At 34.9% G+C, this 27093-nt stretch overlaps 1 protein-coding gene, 1 long non-coding RNA gene and 1 pseudogene across 3 annotated transcripts; 1 reads left to right on the top strand and 2 right to left on the bottom strand.

Annotated features, from left to right (window-relative positions):
- Positions 1-203: 203 nt before the first annotated feature.
- Positions 204-2989, bottom strand: LOC126593453 (WUSCHEL-related homeobox 11-like). 2 transcript variants are annotated; one of them, XM_050259531.1, is made up of 4 exons: positions 2253-2989; positions 1037-1212; positions 750-851; positions 204-313 (listed from the first exon to the last, which is right to left on the bottom strand). In XM_050259531.1, exons 1-4 carry the CDS (start codon positions 2887-2889, stop codon positions 296-298), a joined length of 933 nt encoding a protein of 310 aa, XP_050115488.1. In that variant the 5' UTR covers positions 2890-2989; the 3' UTR covers positions 204-295. The 2 variants fall into 2 exon arrangements, with proteins under 2 accessions (XP_050115488.1, XP_050115489.1); XM_050259532.1 differs by lacking the exon at positions 750-851.
- Positions 2990-7466: 4477 nt separating this feature from the next.
- On the top strand, positions 7467-8287 carry LOC126593455 (uncharacterized). The gene is made up of 3 exons (XR_007612949.1): positions 7467-7587; positions 7664-7731; positions 8219-8287. It is a non-coding gene; the product is annotated as an uncharacterized LOC126593455 (long non-coding RNA).
- A 16770-nt stretch (positions 8288-25057) lies between these two features.
- LOC126593452 (peroxidase 44-like) lies at positions 25058-26299 on the bottom strand (annotated as a pseudogene).
- Between the last annotated feature and the right edge of the window lie 794 nt (positions 26300-27093).

Raw genomic sequence — 27093 nt, 5'->3', positions numbered from 1 at the left:
TGTTCTACATAAATATGCGAGCTAAATATGAAGTTCCTAAATATATTGTGCAATGCTGAGGGTCCATTTTCAATAATATATTGAAGAAAGAAAGAAGAGGAAAAGGATATAATTTGACCGACCATAAACTATCATGCATGGTAGCTAATATACATATATTTTTCTATAATCACACACTGTGGGGGGGGGGGGGGGGGGGGAGGGGAAACGAAATACAACGAAAACAGAAAAGAAGGCAAGATCATGGAGAAATATGCAGGAAGCTCTTATATTGCAGGTGCAGCTTAAATTGTACTTAAGTTGGTCTTGAAACCTGCATTAACAAAACATTTGACGACTTAATCAGCAGTTTTACCATTAACTACAAGATAGTTTGAGACTAATATACTAAGAAAATATATAACAGAATCGGTGGAGTTGAAAAAGGAAAATAGTTTGCATACAAATATAAGTTTTTTTTGGAAGACAAATCAATTAATTAAAATCAAAATACAATCTAACATACAGTTTTAATGAAAAAAAAATCATATCTAACCATGGAAATCTGAATAAAAAAATCGATTAAGCTAGAAGACTTCGTTCTTAAAATATTCCCAAGGGTATATGAAATCCAACTATATAAAGAAGGGGAAAGAGAGGAGAGATTTTTCAGTGTGACCAGTATACGGGGTGGTACACCACATGTCACTATACAAATGGTAGGATATGTGTGCTAAAAAGTTAATAACTTAAAAAATAAAATTTCTCACCACTTCTATTAAAACACGTGGTGTAGCATTTGTGTTCCTGTCACAACTAAAAATTTCTGGAAAGAGAGAGAGAGAGGTTCTTTCTTGGACTCCGAAATGTCTCTAATATCATATTCCCCATTGAACAAAGAGTGTTAGAGCGATGATGTTAATGCAACTTGGTAATTATATAAGCTAGATTTGAACATAAAGGGTACACTTAATTTGCAAAGAACAAAATGGTTAGCGGTATACAGAAGAATGTAAATTCATTAATATAAGTCATGAGAGAGAGAGAGAGAGAGTACCAGGAAATAGCTTTCACCAGACTCCAAGCTGTGTGCCAAAAAACCAAATTCATTGATTGGAAGTGGGAGTCCAGAGGAATGAACCAATAGCACATCTTGTCCAAACACGGCTTTCATGTCAAGTGGCCCGTTGGGAACTTCTGTTGGAATCCCATTAATAAACACTGTGATGAGACCTGAAAATAGATTAATGGACCCTTCATGTTTTCAGTACTTCTTGTAATAGCTAAGCTTCTTAATTTGATTTCTAAGAGAAAGATATGATATTCATAGAGGGGTCAAGAACTCATACGAGAGCTACGATAATTCTAAAACAAAGTGAAGGTTATTGGGAACAACCTTGCCAGAACTTCCAACCCGTGTTCAAGTAAAAGGGGCTGCGGCAAATTAACAAATCCTTAATTAAAAAGGACATTAGACACTTGATTTGATTAGTACTTGTATTAAGTCCTTGAGGATGATTCATTAAACAAATGCAGATGTCCTTCAGGTTTCATAATATAAAGATCCAAAGGAACACAAAAAGGCTTTTTTACAAGAAAAATATCACATAATCTTTAGGGCACACAAAAGCAGAATATTTTCCTTATAATTATCTGTTACAAAACTTAACGAATATCTTTCATGAACTAACAATGAAGTTTTTGGATTGGGGTAAAATCATTAAATTTATATTATTATCAAACAATAATTAATGTATTTGCGGTACTCTTGCTTTTTTTAAAATCCATTTCAATTACCTAAAAAGGTTTACACTGTTTCTTTGCAAAGTTTTCTTCAAAGTAATCTGAAACCGAGTGGAAAAGACTGCAACAAAAAGGAATTTACATGGACTTATTAGGGGAAGCTGCAACTTTCATACAATTCAAATACAATTCAAACAAGAACTGTCACGTCAATAAAAACTTGCTACTAAATTATATACTTTGTCGTTCTCATACTAATTGTGAACCTATGGAAATTCAACAGTATATAATATTACTCAACAGAATCGAAAAAAATTGCTCTTAAGAAAATTGAATACAAGTTCACGAAAAAAGATAATGGGCTAATTATAAGCTTAAGTCCAGCTTTAGGAACTGACATAACAAATTAAACTTATGGAAGAAATGGAAAACTCATTAAATTCGAGCTCAGATGAGAGGATGTAGTTATATAATATATAGTTTTATTAAAAAGAATTTGTAAAAATTAGGGGCACGGTCCGTGCAATTACCAGATTGGAAGTGCAAATTTGAGGTATCAGAAGGGCCTCCTCCTAACACAGACGTTACCCCGGAGCTCTGCTCGATTTCCGGAAACCCCATTTGACCAGAAACAGAAAAGAACTGATCACCAACGCAATCAATACTATGATGAACATCATGATCTGCTATCAGATGTTGACCACAAGACGAAGATGAAGAGCCCACAAGAAAATTATTAGGAGAAGCTCCGAAAGCCAAAGGAGGAGCAGCAGTAGGAACACTGCAGCTTACTCCATATTGAATTGCACCACCCACTTGGTGTTGAGAAAGAGAAGCCATTTGATTATTGTTTATATTATAATTGGTTCTTTGTTCAAGGCTGGCCTGCAACTGTCGTTGTCGGCGGCGAGATCGCGACCGTCGGTTTTGGAACCAGTAGAAAACGTTGGCATCCCCAACGGAGCCAAACTTCTCAAGCAGTTTCCTTATTCTCACAGTGTCTTCTTTGGGAGGATTCACCATTCCACTGTTGAAAATTGACTCCAGAATTAGGATTTGCTGTGGCTTCGGTATCCATCTTGACCTCACCGGCTCAGGGCTTCTCTCGGTCGAGCCGTTGCTTGGACTGCTATCGTTAGGGTCTTGGCCTTGATGATGATCTTCCATATATTCCGTTAGGGTCTTGGTCTTTGAAGCTGCTGAAACCTAGGTTGAATGAGAAAACTAAAAAAATTATAAAAGAGAAAAATGTACATATGAAAACATAGTAAACCTCTTCAAGGAGGTTTGAGGGGATATATAGGGCTCAAAGAACATATTGATTGATTAGATTACTATAAATTAAATTACATTATTGTCCTTCGCAATTTTTTATTCCCGTCTACGGAGAAATAATACTATCGGACAAGAAAATACATAACGAATAATCCTAGAGAGGTCATGTTTTAATAGGAAACTTGAAACCATCAAACATTAATAACTTTGATGCGAGATGGTGTGAGTTGATTTTTTTAACAGGAAACTAGATAGCATCAAACATGTGGTGCATGTGATGGAAGTTAGTAGTGCGTTTACTGAAGAATGAAAAGATGAAACATATGCGAGAGATAAAATAGAAAATGAAGTAAATTATAAATATAAGCAATCTCAGTTTGAATGAGAAAAATAATCATGAAATATACAAAAGGCATAATTTTTAAGTGACATGAATCAAATTAATAAATAAACACAAAAATTTAGAAATTTTATGTGAAAAAAAAAAATTTGGAGCATAATTCTCAATTTTAAATTTTATCTTAGTTGTCATTTCTAAAATTACATAAAAGTGAGAGTTGAAAAAACAACCATATGTATGTCACCATCACCACCAACAAACATATGTATGTCACCATCGCCACCACTACTACAATGCCCACAACCATTACCATTATCACCACGACACACCTCCCCCCCCCCCCCCCCCCCTCATTTTTCACTTAGCTATCAACCTTTATAGGGGCCGGGAAAACTCACAAAGACATTTTAGCCTCCCCTGGCCGCCATCATGCGATTCACCAACGCCAGATATCGAACTCAGGACGTGCCGTGTGCAATATGGGCTTGGAATTCGTCCCCAACCACTGGATTACCCTGTGGTGGTTCATTGTGCACTCTTCATAAGTGTATTTTTATTTCTCAATATAAAATTTTTAAAGTGCACAATAAATTTTTAGAATGGCAATAACATAATTCTATCGTAGAATTTGTTACACTGAAAATTTCCTCGTTCAAACAAAGGGTAAATACTAAATTTGTTAATATAGGTACAAATAAAAAGTACAAATATTAGTATAGCTCCAGATACAATATTTGCTTATGGTATATCTCTCTCACTATAGATTCTTCAGTGCTCGGAATACGGGATGATACACCACGTGTCATTATACAAGTGGTGAGATACTTGCATTAAAATTTTAACGACTTAAGAAATAAACTTCTTTCCACTTATATAATAAAACATGGAGTATCACACGTGTTTTGGGCACAATAAAAAAAATCCTCATTCACAGCCCAAATGGCTCTTAAATTACTCATTCTTCTCATGGAACTTCTCGAATTGCAGCCATCTTGGTGAAAAAACACAAAACAAAACTGTAGCTCTCTCAAAGAAATGATGAAACAACTTGGAACGAGCTATATGGTACTTGTTAGGGATTTTATTGCTAACCTAGGATTGGACACGTCAAGTTCATCAAATAAAATATTTATATGAATAATATTAGTCTTAGTATATTTTATACCACATGATGCAATTAGGAATGTATAAAGGTCACATCAATTAATAATTTTATCTCATTAAATTTTGATTTATATTATTAGAGTATTTTTAAAGGAGATGTCAAGATCAAAACATCAAATTTCAATTTGATGTCTGACTTGGCAATTGGACATATTGTCAATATTTTCTTTTCATCCGATATGCCAAAATTTATTGCTTCATTTATATTTTTTTTTAAACAAAAATAATAAAAGTTAAGGTTGTTGTTGATTTAAAAATAAAAAATAAAAATTACTTAAATATGCTAGCATTTAAGGTAAGGCACGTGGAATGCCTTTGTAAATAGCAAAAACCATATTTGATGTCAGCGTCAATTTTGACATCTCTTTGTCTATGTCAGTTTAACCTTCTTTTCCATATCAGTTTAGACATCTCGGTTGGAGTAAATGGTACATTATTTGTTACCGTTATATGTCTATGTGACATTTTTTACATCTCATTTAGAGATGGTCTTAGATGTCAACTAAATATATGACATCGTGTATACTTATATCCTATTTTACATTTATGAGAAATCTAAATGAGATTCTACGCAACGAGAAAGATGTAAATCTAAGGTCCCATTTAATTTTTTCTCATTGGTTGGCAGGACCCACTACCAAAAGATGTAAAAAATGTAACTTAGGTTTTTATTTATATTTTCTGGCCAAGATGGATGTTATACATCTCTCCATTGGAGAGTTTTTCAGCCAACTAAAAATGTAAAATGCATACATTTCAAGACAATTTATATCTCCCAGAGTAGAGATGCTCTTACTATAAATTAGTGTAAAATATCCAATATCGTTTGAGGTTCAAATTCTCTCATTCTTCTTAGGATATATAATAGTATAGAGTATCACTTCTAATAAAAAAAATGTGACAAATATATAATAACCTTAGGATTACTTACACGATTTTAATAGTTCAACCAAAATTTAGATACGCTCAAAAGGGTCGACCTTGATCCTCTAGTACTGTAAAAGGAGATAAAAATATACGAAAAACTAGACCACTCAAACCTCGTATCCCAACTTCTCTAAATAGAGAACCCCAATTGCAATAGAAAACGATTTTTTGCAATGTTATAAGATAAAGAAACCCTCAGTTTGATAAACACAAACTTGGGAGTTAGACACGAACTCCTCCACTAGTTGCACACATTCATTGAGGAGGTAAATGAATACAGTACAAGCCTTCTTCAAATTGTTCACCGACCCTAAACGGAGGCAATCTTTCAAAATTCTTTAAAGAGAACAACAAGATCAACTCCTGCGTCCATCTCTGAATGTTATTCTCCAATGGGATGGCCTCTATATGCATATATATGACATGCAATTCACCAAAAGAAAATACAAAACTTTTACATCTTTCCACTCAGCTCCATTATAATAAATACTTAAAAATCAATAATAAAGTAATATTGTTCTTCACAAAATTATAGCAAAAAAAATAATGTACCCACATAATTATTAACATATTTTTTAAAAATAACTATTGATATATTTTAAAAACATAAAATAAATACATATAATTAGCATGGGTACATTTAGCAAAATTAAAAATGGGTACAAATAAATTAAAAATATGGGTACAAATGCAAATAAAAGTTTAAAAAATATGGGCACAAAAAGAAATTAATATATGGGTACAAATTAAAACTAAAAATAAAATTGGTACAAATTAAAAAAGGGTTTGCAAATTAAAAATGGGTACAAACTAAAATGAAACTATATGATTAAAAATTTAGCCATAAATATAAATATACCATATGTAACATTTCTAACAATAAATGAATATATTTAGAAATATAAAATATTTTGTTATTGAAATAATTAATGACGTTTATTAAAACCTAAGGACTTGGATCAAAAATTAAAAAGGAATAAGGTTTTAATCAATGGAATAGTAAAAAGAAGGATGAGAACCTAATTTCTCCTTTTTCTTGATCCCATCTTAAGGAAACATGCATCTACATAGTAATAATTGTCATTGAGTACAAACATATACAATATCACAAATAAAAGTCTAAGATAAATTAAATATTTCTCTAAAGCTATTTAGGACAATGCTTTAGTTTTTAGAGATGATGTCATGTTTTTGAGTTTGCGGGTATACATATACGCAAGAAATAAAATACTTAGAGCACAATGAAACCTATTTAGGAATAATATATTTTTTTAATTACACTTCTATTGAGTAATAACTTCCCTAAAATTTTCAAATTGATTTGGCCCTAACTTTATGACTTTATAGAGATTTTACCATTGTTGCTTCCAATTGTGTTTTTTCCTATATACATTATCATTAAAAAAAGTTAGAGTTAAACATATTAGTTTCACTCAGTTTTAAAATATTGTACTTATAAAACAATATAATATGTAAAGAGAACTGTTCAGTAAAAAAGCTTCAAGTCCTAGTCAATAGTAACATGATCATGATAGCTATCATAATGTTAGAGGAATGCATTGAATAAAGTATATAGATGAACAAAACATAATAGGCTATTTAATAAAAAAATGATAAGTGATTCCAAAAAGTGAAAGGAAAAATTCATAAATCTTTTTGGAGAAGTTTGAAAGAGAGTTCGTGTGACAGCCCGTCCTGAACGTATATATTATTTTATCCTCGAGAGCGTGGAAATTGCTATTATGCCCTTTTATCGTTGAGTTGTGTGTGTGTATAAGCTAAGGTTTTGGACTAATTAATTCATTTCCTAAAGATTTGGACCTAGTTGGAACTTAAGATTTTGTTTGTTTTTGTTTGGTGACCAACTAGGACCACACACACACACCAACCAATCCCGTTGACCCTTCTCTCTCTCTCCTTCCCTCTCAGACTTCTTTCCATTTCCGTACAATTGTACAGACAGATTCCAAACCAACCTTTGCAGGCACAGATCGAGACTGTGAAGGTGGTTTTCTAGTTCCTTGCAAGTCCAGGAGTTGATTCATACCCTTAGTTGGTCGTGAGAGCTTGTAGAACTTGAGTTACCCGGACTCCGGCGAGGGGTGATTTTTCCTCCGACGTGATCGCAAAGGTTTTAAGTGGTTTTGAGACCTAAGAAGGTATTATTCTTGCTTTTCTAGCACGTTGGATCAATTTTGGAGTGGTTTTGACGTAAGAACAATCGGGTTTATATAGTTGCAGGGTTTGGCCGGTTTCCTCGAGTTTTTCCAACGAGTTTCCGTTGAATTTAGGTCCCCAAAGTGGTAAGAATGTGTTCTACTCGTTGTAAGCTTCATTTTGGTACAAATTTCATCGATTTTGGTTGAGAAATGGAAGAGATATGAAGCTTTTCAATTTTTCCAGAATCCGGCGATCGCAGTGGTGACCGCCGCCAAACTCCGGCGAACCAAGGAAGAAGGAGGAGAATATTCCGTCAAAGTTGACGGAATATTCTAACAGTGTCAGGTATCTTTAACGACATATTCTAATATTTAACGGAATATTCCCTAACGCCGTTAGGGAATCTGTCAGTGTGCCAGGCATGTGCCTGCGCGTGGGCCGCACGTCTGGCCGGCGTGTGACGGCGCGTGAGTGGTTGGAATTTTTTTCTAAAAATATAGGGTTGTTCCTGAGGTTGAGTAAGCCACGGTGGTATATTCAAATACCCTAATTGAGCAATGTATGAGAAGTTATTACCTAGTTTTGTTTATGTGTTTAAAAATAACGTTTAAATAGTTGTTTCGCATATAGGTGAGACCCATCTTGAGGACGAGCGCAGTTAAACAAGGCTCGGGGGTTACGACCCTTCCACATATCAGTGAGTGGGCTTTTGATTTTCAGTATATATTTATATACTTGGTATTTTTCCCAGAAAACTTAATTAAATGGTTTTATATTTTGAAATGCCATGTCAAATGCTCCCTATTCTTAATTGTGCATTAGTATGGTTATTTATATATTGTTGCTCAATGCTATGGACGCTCAGGTGCGTTTATTGATGGTAGTGATGGTAGTGAATTCATTAGTGCTGAGATATATTTCGAGATTATTATTATGCACCCCGGTGTTAGTGCTCCGCCCGAGGACAGGGCCTAACCTTCACATAATTGTTCACCTCCCGCACCACAAGCTCACCTTGGATCCAAGGCAGGTGCCAGCCTGTCGTACAGACCACTTTAGGTGGTTCCGACTCATAGGTAACTTGCGATACTTCGCATAGCCTTCACGTGACCGTAGCACTTGAGTGTATTTATTTACACCTAGCATGTCGTACATACCACTTTAGGTGGTTTCGACTCGTGTGCAGAATTTGATTGATGAGTTGTAGACCTAGCCATACAGGTCACTTTAGGTGACTCCGGCTGGCATACTATTTCATATTGATTGTTGCACCTGGCTTACTTATTTCTTGCTGAGATTTGACATGGTATATGCGGTGAATTGTTATTTTGAATATGAATTTGTGATATAATCGTATATGCTACTTTATGGGAATTATACAATTTTTACGGCGAGGGATTACTATTTTTTATAAATGAAATGGTTTTGAAAATCTTTGTTTTTACCCACTCACACTTTCTGTTTTGCGCCCCTCCAGGTTTTAGGTAGGAGTGCTCGTTGGTGGATCACGAGGAATTCACGGCAGCTCTGGCAAATTATCACTAATGTAGGACCATCTTTGGTATTATATAATTAGTATTCGTCATGCTGGACTGCACTTAGGCTGCCTACGCTCTGGTTATGTGTAGTCACTTTTAATATTGCACTTTCACCTTATCTCACCTAGTGTTTTAGTTAGTTGGTTTTATTTATCCGCATTCCTTATATTAATATCACTTCCGCATTGTGCACATGGTTACGTCATCCTCACGCGACGGCCAGCATGCCTCGATCTAAGTCGGGGTGTGTCAGTTCGTTATCTATATATATATATATATATATATATATATAAGCGAGTAAAAGTTTATCTAGAATAAATATTTGAATTTACAGTAATTGCTCATTTTACATTTTACTAGTCCAATGTATTATATACGTACGATATACGCAAGGTTTGCATGCGCAAATAGCTAAAAGGAAAAGGTCAAAATAGTAAAAACAAAAGGGATGATAATTGGAAGAGGCGTGGAGTGTGAAAGATGGACAAGGAAACTAAGGTCTGAGAGAGCAGGAGCAACTCCATGTGAACTGAGAACGAAAGCAAGGAAAGCTGGGGTACTGTAGAGGAAGAAGCCATTAAAAAAAAAGGAAGAGATCGAGGGAGGAACAATCCAAATGGATGGTCAAGAAACCGTGGCAATAATTAAATATATATCTGTGACGTTAGACCAACCTAGCAGAGTTTTATTTATTTGTATATTAAACGAGAGGAGGGTGGGAGGCCGTATAGGTTGGCAAAAATCGAGCACTTTTGGTGCTCTTATCTTTCGTTGCAATAAAATATTAGGGTTTAAGAACAAAACAGGAACCGACTCTGTTTTTCAGACGCGGTTTTCTGTCTGTGCTGGCTTTTTTTGCGTTTTTCGTTCTTTTGTTTTCCAGGGTTTTGCATGCACCCTGCACGGCTGCACTCTGCAGGTTATAAGGTGTTTGCTTCATGGCTAACGTTTAATATTATTGCAAGGTATGAATATTATGATGGTGTCCATTTTACAAGCACACTTCCTGATCTCCCTTTATTTCTTGATTAATTTCCTGAGGTGCTGCTTTAATCATTATTTTTAGTTTGATGTCACTGCCTTTTATCATTATATCTGTTCCTGATTAAGTGTGATCAGATGCGTGTATTTGAATAGTTTGTAGCTTTAAGGAAGCAAGAGCTACACAATATTGTTTGCCAAAACATAAACTACTAACAATTAATGATACTTATACAAAGAAAGGGATGATCATATTGTTTTTTTGAAATGAAGAAAGGCATAATATAACTTGGGGGATTTAGCTAGTTTTATGAGAACATGTTTGATATATAATGCTTGGGGATCTAGCTAGTTTTTTAGAAAGGAAGAAGGGCATTTGATAAGAAAACAAAACAAAAAAGTAGCTACTTATCATGAAACTCTTATAGTTACTTTCTGCGTGCATAAGTGCAAATTACATTATAGTTTATCATCAAACTCCTATTCTATGTGAAAAACGCACTCTAATGATAGACTATGTGCGCAGTTCAAATATAAAAATTGATGTAATAATTGAGATGCCACGACTAATGTTATTCAAATTAAAAATTATATATGAAGGTGCATTATCATACTTCTCTTTGTGCACTTAAGTTTGAATTTCTATTTGTAATTTTTTGAAAATACAGTATTTATTTTAATATAATATAAATTATGAGAGAGATTAAAATTCAGGTATATAGAGAGAGCACATTTGCATTAGTCAATATAGATATATCCATGTTTGTCAGCGCCTCATAATTTAAATGAATTATTAGGGTAGACTATCACTTAATAATATCACACAAAAAAAAAATGTTCGAGGAGCATATAGTTTGATATTTTTTTTCCCTTGTTATAGTGAAAGGTTTAAAATCCTAAATCTAACCTACTTCTACCGATAATTCCACACACCCTTACCACTAGGCTAACCCCAATGGCTTAGTTCAATATTTAGTTGAACACTGGAATACACGTGATGTTACCGTTATCCACAAATTTTCATTTATATCTTCTTTAAAGTAGTTATGAAGCTCCATTTCCTTAAACAATTAATAGTATAAATGCATAAGAGGCAATTAATAAATAAAAGAAGTATAAAGATGCTGTTATAGATGTAGCGTGATGTAACATCACATGTATATAAATCGAGTTCAGAGTTTTGTTAATTATTCTACTAAAAGAAGAAAAAAAAAAAAAGGTTTGAAGTCTAAATGGTCATCCAATTCTTGCTTTAACCGGCAATGATCTTCATATTGCTTGTATATAAAAATAATTATGATTCAACAAGGAACACGAGAACGTCTTTTAATATATATCTTTCAAATTGGAAGAAAACTATTATTTTAATATTTTTGGTGTAACGTAAGATCGATCACGAGTATTTCGAGTTTAGAGTTCTATTTATTATTCTAGTAAAAGTAGGTGGAAAAAAAAAGTTAAAACTCCCAAATGGTCATCTAATTTCTATGAATTTGTAGTTTAATTAATTAATTTTCATGCACTCGAGGTCTAATGTTTGATTCCCTTCACCCATAACTTGTATAAATAAAAATAAAAGATCAATTCAACTAGGAGCACGAGAACTTCTTATATGACTTGTCGCAAAAAATTTAGCTTTATGAGAAAGAGTCTTCTTTGAAAAGTGAAAACATGAGTATAGTTAAAATGATTGGATGTTACTGCTTTAATTTACTGGATTTGACAACTAGGTTTCAACAAACTAACGATGTAGCGTACCATCGTCAATGTGGGATGCATATCTTTTGTGTTACTTATGAGATATATATTAAAATGAGGCTTTTTAACCAAAATGGTCTCTGAAATGTGCATAACTCTTCACTTTAGTCCCTGATATTTCAAATTAATAGAAGTGGTTTCTGAGATTGTCCACCACCCATCATTTTGGTAATTCCATTAAAAACTCCGTTAAGTGTCCATGAGCTTTTGGCCGGAAGTTTGGGCAATTTTCAAAGCTTTGTAACTCAATCGTTTCTTAACCAAATTCGACCCATAATATATCAAAATGAAGATAGGAAAGTTTAGAATAAGATTATACCTATTTGGAAGCCCAATGGTTGCCGAAGATGGTCGGAAAATAACCTCAAAGTTGACTGGTCTGAAGGAAAACTGGAAAACTCACTAGAAATTGGGTAAACTTTAAACGTTCATAACTTCTTAAATACTCAGCTAAATTAAGTGATTCAAAAACAGAAATCATACTTCTCAACGAGACGAACAGAATAGTTACTTCTTCTTTTTTACGGCTAACTTGCCGTGGTTTGGCCGAAAAACGGCTCGAAAGTGACTAGCTCGGGACCAAAACAACCACTTTTGAGCCGATTTCTGGAAAAAACATGGCTAGTTAGCCACTGAAAAAGGTACCATTCTCTTCGTCTCATCGAGAAGTATGATTTTTGTTTTTGAATCACTTGATTTTGTTGAGTATTGAAGAAGTTATGAACGTTTAAAGTTTACCCAGTTTCCGGCGAGTTTTCCATTTTTCCCTCGGACCAGTCAACTTTGAGGCTATTTTCCGACCATCTCTGACAACCATTGGGCTTCCAAATAGGTATAATCTTATTCTAAACTTTCCTATCTTCATTTTGATATATTATGGGTCGAATTTGGTTAAGAAACGATTGAGTTACGAAGCTTTGAAAATTACCCAAATTTCTGGCCAAGAGCTCCGGGACACTTAACAGAGTTTTTAATGGAATGACCAAAATGAAGGATGGTGGACAATGGGACCACTTCTATTGATTTGAAATCTCAGGGACTAAAGTGAGGAGTTATGCAAAGTGAGCACTTTCATCTTTAACGTTGGGTTCGCATGTGTCACCACATAAGCAACCTTGGAGCCACCTAAGCAAACTTAACCGGTACTCAAAAGACTAGACAGAATCTTACCAAAGTGGAAGTAATATCGAATTTTAGGGTGTAAAATGATGATATAGTTTCAAGAAAGTGGGATTGAATACGCCATCATAAAAATAAGCCTTTAAATACTTAGATGGGCTACTGTGAGGAAAGAAGTTATAATTCAATGCGACAAGGATTTTCTCCCTTTTTTTTCTCTCTCATCTTGTCTGAATGTTTAAGATTTCATCTAGTTTCTTCATCTTTGTTGAGAGAAAGAAGGAAAAAAAATAAAAACTGTGAGAGGATCTTTGTAGAGAGAGAAAAGAGAAAAAACACTATGAGAGAAGGGAAAGGAGAGGAGGGAAAAAGAGAGGGGAGAGAATCACCATCCAATTCAATGTCTATAAACATAATATATCGCAAAAACTTTATTCCGACCGCAGTTGTTCTTTACAACTGGGACTGAAAGCGCCTAGATTTGATAGTTTGGTACAAATGCATACACACGTTCACTGTATCTAATATTCAGTTCATTCAACGCTGAGCATGCAAGCAAAACTGGAAAAACTCAAAGCATGTGCCCTAAAAGCAGAACCAGATGCTGGTCGGTGTCTCTTGGAATACCTTTTTGGTTTTGTTAATCTTTGCCGTACATTTTATAAAAAAACAAAAGATAAAAAGTGTTTTCTACCTGAATACATGAAAGCTATAAAGAAATTAATCGGTAAGAACGAAGAAAAACTGAAGCCTAGAAGAAAGTTTATTAAATAATTATGGGGGCTTTTAGGTTAAGAGCTTAAATAAGATTTTTTTTTTAGATTGTAACTTAAATGATTTTTTTTTCATTTTAGAAAAACCTAAATGATTTTTTAAATTTAATTTAAATCTTTATTTTTTAAAAAGGAGCTTTATATATAGAGACAAAAACTTTCACTATATTTCAATGAACTCCACTAACTTTTAAACATGTCAAGAAGAGACAAAGATATAATAAAAATAACTAAAGCCAACCCAAAAATATGGAAACAATGTTTTAAAATACCAACCATACCCTTAAGGCTTTATGGCTGTTAATAAACTCAGCCCTCATAACTCCAACAAAATTAATATGTACAATAAGCTCAACTCATTCTCGAATATTTCTGCAGAATCAGTTCAACCCTTCCTCGATCATTTTGCAGAATCAATTCAACTCGTCTATAACCATTTTTGCAAAATCAGTTCAACCCATCTTCGACCATTTTTTGCAGAATCAGTTCAATTAGTCATCGATCATTTTTTTTTCAAAATAAGTTTAACTCGTCTTCGACCATTTTTTGCAGAATCAGTTCAATTAGTCATCAATCATTTTTTTTTTTCAAAATAAGTTTAACTCGTCTTCGACAATTTTTGCAAAATCATTTCAATCCGTTTTCAACCATTTTTGCAGAATTAGTTCCACCGGTCTTCGACCATTTTTGCAGAATCAGTTCAAATCGTCTTCGATCATTTTTGCATAATCAGTTCCACTCATCTTCGATCATTTTTACATAATCAGTTCAACCATTCTTCGACCATTTTTGCAGAAGCAGTTCATTCAACTACTTTTGCAGAATCAGTTCAACCTGTCTTCTACCTTTTTGCAGAATCAGTTCAATCAGTCATCAATTATTTTTGCAGAATCAGTTCAACCTGTCATCGACCATTTTTGCAGAATTAGTTCAGCCCGTCTTCGACCTTTTTTGTAGATTCAGTTCAATCAGTCATGAACTATTTTTGCAGAATCAGTTTAACCCGCCTTGGACCATTTTTTTTAGAATCAGCTCTACACGTCTTCCACCATTTTTGTAGAATCAGTTTCAAATGCATGTAGAATCAATTTGTATACTTTTATAGTAGAATCAATTTGTATATTTTTAGTAGAATTAGTTTATAACAACATAATACCGACATGATTTGAAGAGGAAAAATGTAAGTAAAATTAATTCATTGCTACCCGTTGTGATTCTATCAAACCTATGACACATTGGGTCCTTAAAAGCAACTATAAACCCATATGAATAGCGACAATATATACTATATTTTAATGAACTCCGTTAGCTTTTAAACATTTTAAGGAGTGACAAAACACAAAAATACATAAAATCCACCCCAAAAACATGAAATCAATTAAATGTATGTGTCAAAGCGTGCATGGATGTGTGTATGCGTGTCCATAGAGAGAGCCACAAGTGTATATGCATATTTTATAACAAGTTCTCTAATTGTAATCATAATATAAATAAAGAAAATTAATGAAAAAGATTTGAAAACTTTGAGTTTTAACGATAAGGACAAAATAAAGGCTAAAGTGAATAGTATCATGATTGACTTTTTAATGTAAAAATGTAGTTTTTCGTTAAAGTGAGAGATTTTCATTAAAATTCCCTATAAATAATGCATCTAACCATATTCTAACTTTTCTTTTAGGATTTTCTGGAACAAAGTCTCTGCAATCCTGCACCATACTGGTGAAAGGATCCTCGCTGAATCCTTTTCCTGAGGATCTGGGGAATTCCATGATTATGACAGCTCATCATACATTGTACGGTTAGAAATTATTTTAAATTTAAATTTAAATATAAATAGTTCATAACGAAAACTGACCGTACAATGTACGATGAACTATCATGATCACGAAATCCCCGGATTCCCAGGAAAAAAATCCGGCGATGATTCTTTTCCCACCATACTATACCTGCATCCAACAATTATGTATATACCTAATTGTGTTTATTCAAAGTCTCTGCAATCATTGCTTTGACAATCAAACAATTATCTGCAGAAACTTCATAAAAAAACAAAATTAAACGATTGACAGTACGAGAAATACTGTTTAGCCAGTTACCCGAAATCAATGGTAGGTTCAACTGGCTTGAGTCTTGGAAAGCGCAGCGGTGAAGAAATTGAGATGGATGATGGGCCATGGAGTAAGGAATCAGGCTCGCACAATTAATCTGGATTTGCAATTGGGGGCGATCGGCGAGTAATTTATAGGGAAGGGGCTATGACTTCTCAGAGGGGCTGTGTTTGTGGTGCAGTCTGGCAAAACAGTGGTGGCAGTGGTAGAGGAAGCGACAACTACGGAGCCGGTGATGCGAGCTATACGAGAGAAAAAGATAAGGGAGCAACAAATGAAGATATAGAATGAAGGGTATTTTAGTAACTTAAATTGCAGAGAGAAAAGGCTAATGATGTCATCTATCATATGTATTAACTTTTGTTTCTTCTTGAAATATTTAGAAAATTTCAATATAAAATTAAATATTAAAAATATACTCTTTATGTAATTTTTCCTTTTTAAAACTTGTCATATTTAAATATTTCTACCACATTTATAATTTATAAACTTACTATCCGAAATTATTTCTCCATTCTAATTAATGTATTTTTGTTTTGCTGCAATCATATTAATATATGAAAATTTGATCAAAATTCAAATTCTTATAATTTTTTTTAAAAAAAAAAGTCAACACCAAAACAAAAACAAATCACATTTCATGAAACTCATAGGTACGGAAGTATCGGTACGTATGCATAGTCACATAAATATTGATATGTAAGTATCAATCAACACAGAAATACGGTACGTAAGCTTCGGTAAAAATATATAGATACGTAATTATAATATCTAAATATATATAAGCCCATAATATGCATATACATATATATGGAGAAATTCACACACAAGGATAATATATGACTTCCTTATTATGGGAACTTATTAATAATTACCAATGGTAAATAACATTTTTATTGTTTATGGAAAAGTAGATGGACCAATTTTTTAGATAAAAAACATGTGGTGTGTTACCAATAAAAAATAAACACGTTAATCAATGTTTAAGTAATAATTTCATCATCAATAACAATGTTATATGATTTACAGAATTTGATCTAAAAGTTGGTCTCCCTATGATTACCCTTAAAAAATCAATATATAACCCAAAGAAACTCAATAATAATTTCACCTAATTAATATCCAAAAATTACAATTAAATGTCAAGAACTAGAGTTAATTTTAAATTTACACAAGGTCGTATTCTGCAAATGATATTTTTAAAGGATTGGAAATAGAATTGTTTGATAATAATATTATGTTGCATGGGTCTGTGGCAGCTTGGTAGGGTCGCCATTTCTGTCAAGTTTACAAGGTTTTCTAGACTCTTGGAATTTAGCTATAATTGGAAAACTGCCAATTTCAGTGACAGCACAAAGGAATCTTCACTGACTGTGGGTGTCTTTCTCGAAAAGAGATTATCTCCGGATTTCTTCCTTCTAATTTATTAAAAAGTAAATCTGTGACATTGAAATTTGATGCAACGACTGAAGTTATTATAACTTTTAAAGTTGATCATTTTTTGTAGTAGTTTGATTAAATTTCAATGGCACGGATCCACTGATTTGGTAGATTAGAAGGAAATGATCAAGAAGTCTTTTCCGTCTTTCTCGTTCTACGTACTGTAGCTTTAATAGTTCCACTGTCAACTTCTATTACTGTGATCGATTTTTCATATTCCCTTTAGTTTGTTTTCTTTGTGTTTTCCATATAAATGAGAATTGGCTAAAATAATAAGAAATTAATTTCAATTATAAGAAATTATTTTTTTATTGTTAAACTAATTAAAATCAAATACCAACTAAATAGTGATCAAATACTAACACTATAGTAATCTAATATCGAACGACATTAAGATATATCTTTTCAATACTTGAGGTACGAAATGAAGATTTTGGACTCTTCTTTTTTTTTTTCTTTTTTTTTTCCATGCTAGAGTAGGCTCAAATTTGCTTCGTTTTCAATCATGTTACTCCAATAGCCCTTCAAGGCTCAAGCTGAAGAATAAAAAAGCCCAATATAAGTTGACCTAACGTTAGGATGATATAGTAGCAAATTTGACTAGCACCAACCATAGGGTGGGTTTATTATAATCATAGGACTTATTTGGATATTTTCTTTGCACACTAAATATGTGAGCAAAATAAGTTCTGAAAGAAAGCATGGTCACACACTTTGAAGCATTCTTTTTTCGAGACGAAATGGTAGCATATTGAAAATTCTCTCTTCCTCTCTTTTCCTGAAACCTTTATGTCATATTTCTTAGCCAACTTGCATATAGTTCTTTCTAAAGCCATAACTCACAAAATATCCAACATGTTTGAGACTTTAATTTGAAATTTGATTTTGGGTTTTGAAACTTGAGAATTTGATTTGCAATATGAATGAGACGGCCTAAGATCGATTATGGATGATCTTCAAATAATATTAAGAAATTGAAAAGATCGATTATGGATGATCTTCAAATAATATTAAGAAATTGAACGATACTTATGATGAAATTTGTCCCGCGAAGATGTATTTTTCGCAAGGGATGAGATATGTTTATTTTTTCATGGACGGGCTGGTCAAATATATAGGAATCAAGCTAAAATATATACGAATGGAATAATCTAAATATGCGCATTCTTACAATATATAGAGATACAAATGTGTGTACCACAAAAGGAAAAAAAATCCCACTTAATAATACGTTAACAATATTATTTTTTAAAGAAAATCTCGATGGTACAAAAGGAATTTTATTAAAAAAAAAAATAATGTTATACTTAGTCAGGGGACATAAATCCCTCATAATACAAAGCAAGTGAACCATTGGGTACAAAGAAGTCAAGCAGGAACAAAATCATCCAACGGAGATAAGCAAGTACAATAGAAGAATCACTTTCTAACCAAAGTGTATGCCAACCCCAGTGATAAGCGAAACTGACACCAATAAAATTTGTTGATAATCCATATAAAAAGAATTCTGATGACCAATACCTTGACAAAATCCTTCAAGAAACTGACCATGCCAATCCCTAAAAACTTCCCAACAAGCAAGAATACCATAATTTCTTTTAGACTAGTCATCAATGTTAAGCTTAAGCCAAGAAAACTAAGTTGGAATAATAAGTCAATAGTATAAGTCAAGAAATATTCATATTAATTGTATTTTTATTCCTAAAAACGACTCGAGTCAATTAACATGATCAAGGCTGGTCAATAAAAAGAAAAAAAGAAGAAAAAAGACAGAGTATAACATGTTAACAGAAAGAATGCAGAAGAAATAAACGGGAAAAATATTCAGATAAGAGTAAAAGAATCTTGGAGGAAAATACTTTCATTTCACAACTTAGCTTTTACAAGATATTTCCTTCATATATAAATACTCACAGTAACTACTTTAGGACATAACACAACCAATCTCCTAATGACACCTGTCAGTCAATACAAGGCTAACAATACTCTTCAACTATGTATATCCTAACATTCCCCCGCAAGCTTATGTTGGGAATGTCCTAACATAAGATTGGAACAATGATCATTAAACAAAGAAGAACATAACCCTTTGGTGAAGATATCTGCATATTGATGCTCAGAAGCAACAAACTGCAAGGTAATTATGCCTTGTTGAACTCTTTCTCGCACAAAGTGACAATCGATCTCAATGTGCTTGGCTTTAGAGTGTAAAACTAGATTTGTGGCAAGAGCCATTGCTGAGATATTATCGTAGTGAAGAACAGGTGCAAGAGAACCAGAAATATGAAGATCCTTGATGAGTTGTTGTAGCCAAACCACTTCAGCAGTTGTGGTTGCCATTGCACGATATTCGGCTTCAGTAGAAGATCGACTAACAGTGTGCTGTTTTTTAGAACTCCAAGAAATTGGATTGTGTCCAAGGAAGATGACAAACCCAGTTGTAGATCTCTGATCATTGGGATCACCAGCCCAATCGGCATCCGTATAGGCTTTCAGATCCAAAGAGCCAGGTCTGAAACATAACCCTAACCTATAATGCCCTTTAGATACCTTAGAATCCTCTTGACTGCACCAAAATGTAACTCCAAATGTGCGTGCATAAATTGGCAAACTTGATTGACAGAGTAGGCAATATCAGGTCGAGTGAAAGTTAAGTATTGTAAGCCACCAACAATACTTCTATAGGATTTCGGGTCTGCATAAGAAGGACTGTTATGATTCAACAACTTGAGATTGGGGTGACAAGGAGTAACACAGGGCTTACAATCAATCATGGCTGTTTTGTGTAGTAAGTCCTTCACATACTTGGATTGATGAACAAAAAAACCCTGGGATTGATACTCAATTTCCAAACCAAGGAAAAAATGCAAAGGCCCCAAGTCCTTCATGTCAAATTATGTAGTTAATTGTTGAACCACATAATGAACAGCAATGTCACTGTCACCAGTGAGGATAATATCGTCCACATAAAGTAACAACATAACCATAGATCACCCATCATGTTTGATAAACAAAGAAGAATCGGCATAAGAAGATTTGAACCCCAAAGTGACTAGAAACTTTGTAAATCTGTCATTCCAAGCCCGAGAGGCTTGTTTCAAACCATAAAGAGACTTTTGAAGTTTGCACACAAATTTTGGATGATCTTTATCAACAAAGCCCTATGGTTGACTCATGTATACTTCCTCATCCAAAACACCATGCAAAAATGCATTTTTAACATCCAACTGTTTCAACTCCTAACCATGAGTAGTAGCCAAGGACAATATCAATCGAATTGTTCTAGGTTTAACCACTGGGCTAAAGGTCTCATAGTAATCTAAACCTGTAGCTTGAGAGAACCCTTTTGCTACAAGTCTAGCCTTATACCGAGCCACAGAACCATCAGGATTTCTTTTGACCTTATAAATCCATTTGCAACCGACGAGATTTTTATTTAGTGGAAGGGGAACCACATTCCAAGTTTGCTGTTGGATAAGAGCTGCCATTTCTTCATTCATAGCATGTTGCCACTCATTAGATTTAGAAGCAACACTTAAAGATTGAGGTTCTGTGATACCATCACTCTTAACATGAGCCTGAAAAGCTGTCTTCTTTTTAAAAATGCCCCAACTTTGAACATGTCTGCATAGGATGGGAATTATAGGATGCAATAGGCACAAGTTGCAGACCAGGAGCTTAAGAAGTGACAGGAGATGGATGAAGATCAATATCTGTGTGAGCCACAAAAGTTGGCCTTGATGAAGCAGGTGTACTTGTGGTAGAATGGACATGGTCACCATGGAGCAAGGACTGAGACTGAGTGAGCGGAGAGATTGCAATGGAATTATGCCCAAAAACTTGAGGAAGAGGTATAGGTATAACTGGAGAAGTGAATGTATTTGGATGAACTATAGGAGAAGCAACAGAGGATGGAGAGACTGGAGGATGACTATGTGGTTGGACACCGGAAAAACTGTCTTCATCAAATAAGACATGCCTGGATACTATCAACTTATGATCATGAAGAAAATAGCAAACATACCATTTGTACTAAGATGCATACCCCAAGAAAATGCATTCAGTGGTTTTTTACTTAAGTTTGTTGGACCTATAAGGTTTCAGAGATGGGTAGTAGGCACACCCAAATATCCTCAAATGTTCTAACTTTGGTGGAGAGTGATATAAAGCCTCAAATGGTGATTGCATACCTAAGACAGAAGTGGGCATCTTATTAATTAGGTAGGTGGCAATGGCACAACCGTGATACCAAAAAACAGAAGACAAAGAAGCTTGATGAAGAAGGGTAAAAGCAGTTTAAACTACATGTCGGTTTTTCCTTTCATCTAAGCCATTTTGAGCTAGTGTATAAGGACAAGACTTTTGATGAATAATGCCATTGGTTTGAAGAAAATGCTGAAACACATGACCAGTGTACTCTCCACCACCATCACTTTGTAAGATTTTAATAGAAGCATTAAATTGATTGAAAACAAAATCATGAAAGTGCACAAATACTCCAAACATAGCAGCTTTATTCATTAATGGAAAAATCCAAGTATATCGAGTACACTCATCAATGAAAGACACATAATACCTATATCCTTCTATTGACAGAGTAGGAGAGGGACCCCACACATCAGTGTGAATGACTTCAAATGGTATGACATACTTTGAAGCAGTAGAAGGAAAGGGTAACTGAGTAAACTTGCCGTGCAAGCAAGATTTACATATGTGAGGTGATGCATTACAATTGACCGGAATGGATGACTTACGAAGGGCAAGTTGGACAATGGAATTAGTTGGATGACCCAACCTAGAATGCCATAAAACAGATGACACTTTTTGACCTATATAAGCTACTGGAGTATGTTGAGTACATTTGAGCACAGGTAGAGGATACACTGCATTACTACTCAGTCCTTGATAGAGAGGTTTCTGGGTGACCTTGTCCTGTACACAGAGAGAAAACTCATCAATAATACAACGACAATTATTATCTTTTCACAGTTGATGCATAGAAAATAAATGTTGAAACAACTGGGGAACATGGAGAACTGAATTAAGTTTGAAATTATGAGAGGGAGTATTAAGAGTTGAACAACCAATGTGTGCAATGTCCAAACCTTCACCATTAGCACCAGTAACTTTCTCTGTAAAGGAATAAGAAGTAGCCATCTGCAGGTTAGACAGATCCGATGTCATATGATTAGTAGCCCCAGAGTCCAAGAGCCAGAACTCTTGTTGTGGTCCGGAAGGTGATGGAGAGGATCGCACATTTATAGCAATATAAGACTGAGACTGAGATACTCCACCCCCTGAAAAAGGTACTTGAGACTGAAAAGGCACATCAGAATAATAAGGAAGTGGGGAGCTAGATTGAGGTTCGGAAGGAGCCATTGAGGGTTGAGAATGTGGATAGCTCTGCGGAGAAGAACCCTGTGTTGAATGAAACTGAACAGAAGAGGAACCATTTTTGTCAAAGCATATGGCAGCAGTATGACCAACCCTATGACATATCTGACATCCATTCTGAAAACAGGTGAATGCAAAATGTCCTTTCCTGTCACAGATTTGACAAACTTGCAGTGGTTGATAGGCCTGAGAAGAAGACCCTTGAGACCAGGAGGAGAGAACACCAGGTTGAGAAACTTGGGCATAAGGATTTGCACCATAGGAATTTTATGGAGAGAATTGAGACTGATTGCCCGCTTTCCTTTTCCTTTCCCCATCAAGTTATTCCCCCTGAAATTATTGTAAGTGCCAGATCCTTGTTGTATGACAAAAGAAAATGGTCCTGGAGTGAACATAGGTGGCACATGAGATGGAAAAAGGCATTGGTTGCAGTGGTGGAAAAGACTGAACAAATGACTGAACATAAGAACTAGGTGTAAAACATCCAAAGTTTGAGCCTTGATTTGAGGGGCAGAACTTAGTACTAGACGAACTGCCAGCATCAAATATAGAATTGAGCTATCATTGCAGACATAAGAGGAACCTGTTTTGCTGTTTCATCCAATGTGGACTCTTCAGCCTTAAGTTGGGACTTTAATTCGGTCAAAGAAAAAAGACTTTCTCTACCACGAATGACAGCTTTAATAGTGTTGTATTCAGGTGGAAGTCTTCTAAGAGCAACAATAACAACATCTTCATCAGGCATAACAACACCAGCAGCAGCCAACTGATCCCTAACATCTTTAATCCGTTTAAGATAATCATCAATAGACTCAGGTCATTTCTTAATATTCTACAAATCAGTCATCAGTTGCACAATACTAGTTCTTGTCAAATTGGCAAATCTTGCACGAAGATTAGTCCAAACTTCCTTAGAAGTCTGACAACCAATCACATAAGAAAGTGCAGCAGTTGACCAAGTCGCAGTAAGTAGTGTCATCAAAGCTTTGTCATGGATGGTCCAGATTTTATAAGCATCAGACACCACAGGTATATCATCAACAATTTCGCCCTCAGAGTCAGACTCAGTAAACTTTGGTGGACATGGAAGTGAACCATCAACAAATCCACGAATTCCATTACCATTAAGTAACAAATCCATTTGAAAATTCCACGTAACATAATTCGAGTCATCAAGTTTGACAGTAACAGTATTGCCTACACTAGGAATCAAAGAGGAAATTGGCGACTGTGTAAGAGCTAACTGAGCAGGTGTAACCATGACGATTAAACCAACAATTGCTTCAGTGCTAAGGAATTCACAAATTGAACAGGTAGATATCGAAATCACCACTCCAAAACAACAATTAAGACCAGACAGAAGATCAAATCACAAACCAGATGAAAAACCCTAAAAATTAGGGTTTATACACAACCGCAGATGTGATGAAGAGAAATTCAACAGATCGGCAGTAACAGAGAAGAAAAGATATCACTTAAGAGGTGTGCGCGAAGAGCAAACGACGAACAACAAGAATCACCGACGAACACGTCCGACGAAATCACCGACAAAATCACCGACTAAACAGTTCAACGAAAGCACCGACTATCGCAACCAACAAACAACAACAAGAATTAGCAACAAGAACAAGCACCAACCAAGCACGGCGGAAGCAGTAGGATCGCAATCAACGGCGTAAGCCTTTGATCGGCGATGATACCATGTCAACAGAAAGAATGCAGAAGAAATGAGCGGGAAAAATATTCAGAGAAGAGTAAAAGAATCTTGGAGGAAAATATTTTCATTTCACAACTTAGCTTTTACAAGATATTTCCTTCAGATATAAATACTCACAGTAACTACTTTAGGACATAACACAACCAATCTCCTAATGACACTTGTCAGTCAATATAAGGCTAACAATACTCTTCAACTATGTATATCCTAACAGAACATGCGTCTTCTTACTTTATTGTAGTTCGACATTTATATGATTTTTGTCCACTAGATCATCGAATCAAGCTGCTCAAACCACATGACAGGTGATAATAAGAAGTTATAGAACCTGACTGAGTACAAGGGAGGTTGCTTGGTGGTGACAACCAATGATTCAAGGTTGCCGATATCTCATACCGGTAAGACAATAGTTGTGCCCAGGCACAGTACTAACCAGGTGCCGCTTCAAGATGTCTGTCATGTACCCATGAAGAAAGTATGATTCCTATCACCTCATACATGATTGCAACCCCTAGCTAGTAGTTATCAAACGCATAATTAACAACTATGCGCAACTACTTAGTTGGACTTACTTCTTAAAGTTCTTAACAAGAAAGAACATTGAAACTAGTTAACTATTAATTAGAACCCTCCTAAAATAATTAGTTCTTTGGCTTGGCAGGATTAAAAACCCTACAGTTTTTTCTAATTTCAGCAGCATTTCCAACCAGCACCTAACATAGCAGTTGCAAAGCTCTGACTAAACCTCAGGCTGTTTGATGCAAATCCAGAAACAATACCAACCGTAGATGTATCCGAAGCAAGCTCTTGGTCAATCTGCAAGAAACCTCTTCTCAAAAGAATCTGGTTGTAGAATTGGTTATCAAAAGTGGAAGATGTGTTTTGGTCCAAAAATGTAGAAGGGTTTTTGCTAGCTACAGAGAGTATGCTCAACTTTGAAACCAAAGCTGGATCCTGAGGGATCAGGAGATACTGACCCTTGAAAATTTGAAAGCATGTTTTAGAAAAAATTACAGTGGGCAACACCAACCGTGTGTGCACCCAATAGGGTCACCATGGCATTTAGGGTCACCCTTTGGCAGTGAAAGATTGCTATGCCTGAGACGCTGAAAATGATGGACCGGGCAAGTTAACGACGTTTGCGTTTGATACTAGCCCGTCACAGCGTCTGTGGGAGCAGCATAGCGTGGTCCTCCTGCAAGAACAACTGAATCTCGGGTTGCTAGGGTTACGATATCTGCGCTGGACACAATTGAAGGACAAGCAGCCTCCAGGCTTTTCTTGATCTCGTCAATAAGCTCGTATACTCGTACAATCAAGTTTGGCCCTGCCGATTTTTCAGATGACTTCTTCTTGGTTGAATCTACAAGTATTGATGCATCACAACCTTGCAATACATATAAAGTGCATTGGTTAATAGTTGACGTACTTATCAACTTCCTTTTTTTCTCTTTCGATGAATGCTATTTAATTAAAACAGCGTCAACTTTTTTTTTTTTAAGAAAATAATTTAGGCGTTAATTGTTGATGAAACGAGAGATTGACTGATTACTAGTATCAAACTACATTCAAACCAATGACAAAAAATTGTGTAACACCTACACTTTGGTCCTAACTTTATAAAACAAAGTTAATTACTAAAATATTACCTAAATTAACAAGAAGTATTACCCAAGTGTCATATGAAAATGCACGCGAATAAAATGCACGCGAAGCAAGCCTCCAGTGATAGATGAATCAGTTGCAAACCATCTCTGCACGACTTGCCGTTTGATCGATTCAGCTTGGGGGCATGTAGCATTGTAGAAACCAACCCTAAGGTCAGCCACTACAAGCAGAAGAAGAAAGTTAAATGCTAGGAACGAAGTCTTAATGGTCTCCATCTCTAATGTTTGTCTCTCTCTACAAAAGTAGAAAAGGGAACAATAATAAGGAATCTGATGTTGATAAGGAGTATTGGTTTATGCAAATATTTGGGAGTTTAGAGGAGTATTTATAGAAGGGAAAATACGAGTGATAAATTGGGATCATTAGTGTTAACTACATTGAAATATTTGAGACTCGAAGAGAAAATGAAGAAGAAATAGTAACTGAGAAAGATGAACCAGAGAGAATTTGGAGAGAGAAATATGAGACTTGGAAATTGACTTAAAAGAATGAGGATTACACTCTGTTTTTATATTAGAAAGTCTAACAACTCTAACCAAATACTAACAAACTTGCTAACTGTATTTCTAACTGTATTGTTGACTTTTTGTGACAACCCGTTCCTAATTTTATGATTTTGTAAATTTTAAAAATTGATTTGACGAAAATGCCCTAGAGGTGAGATTGTTGACTTTCATTGACCGTCTTTTCGTGATGTGTACGAGCTACAATTTTACCGTATTCTCGAAGTACTTGATGATACGAATGCGTAGGCACAAGCAGAATCGAATTCGGAGTTGTGCTAGAAATTTTACGAAACTACGAACATGAAGGGTGATTTGGTAATTTCATGCTTACAGGAGATTTTCTTTCTGTTTTGTCTTTTATGAGATTGAAGTGTCAGCCAAGTAGGACCCATAACCCACTCTTTTCCCTCACTCCCGTGTCTCCCTATCTCTCGGGACTACCTTTCATTTATTTTTTTCAAATCTCCCTCACCTCACTTCTCCACTCAATGGCTGCCAACTAA

This window comes from Malus sylvestris, chromosome 12 (genome assembly GCF_916048215.2).
Source record: "Malus sylvestris chromosome 12, drMalSylv7.2, whole genome shotgun sequence".
Lineage (NCBI taxonomy): Eukaryota > Viridiplantae > Streptophyta > Magnoliopsida > Rosales > Rosaceae > Malus > Malus sylvestris.
Note: the sequence above shows the minus strand (reverse complement) of the source record. Positions and strands in the feature narration are given on the sequence as shown.

Bases quoted from the DNA above. Each gene is read 5' to 3' on its own strand.
- LOC126593453 (XM_050259531.1), bottom strand. From the start codon at position 2,889: ATGGAAGATCATCATCAAGGCCAAGACCCTAACGATAGCAGTCCAAGC. The intron at 1,213-2,252 runs GTAATTGCACGG...ATCTATTTTCAG, and splicing joins AAATTTGCACTTCCAATCTG to GTCTCATCACAGTGTTTATT. The intron at 852-1,036 runs GTACTCTCTCTC...ATATGATATTAG, and splicing joins CTGGTGAAAGCTATTTCCTG to AGACATTTCGGAGTCCAAGA.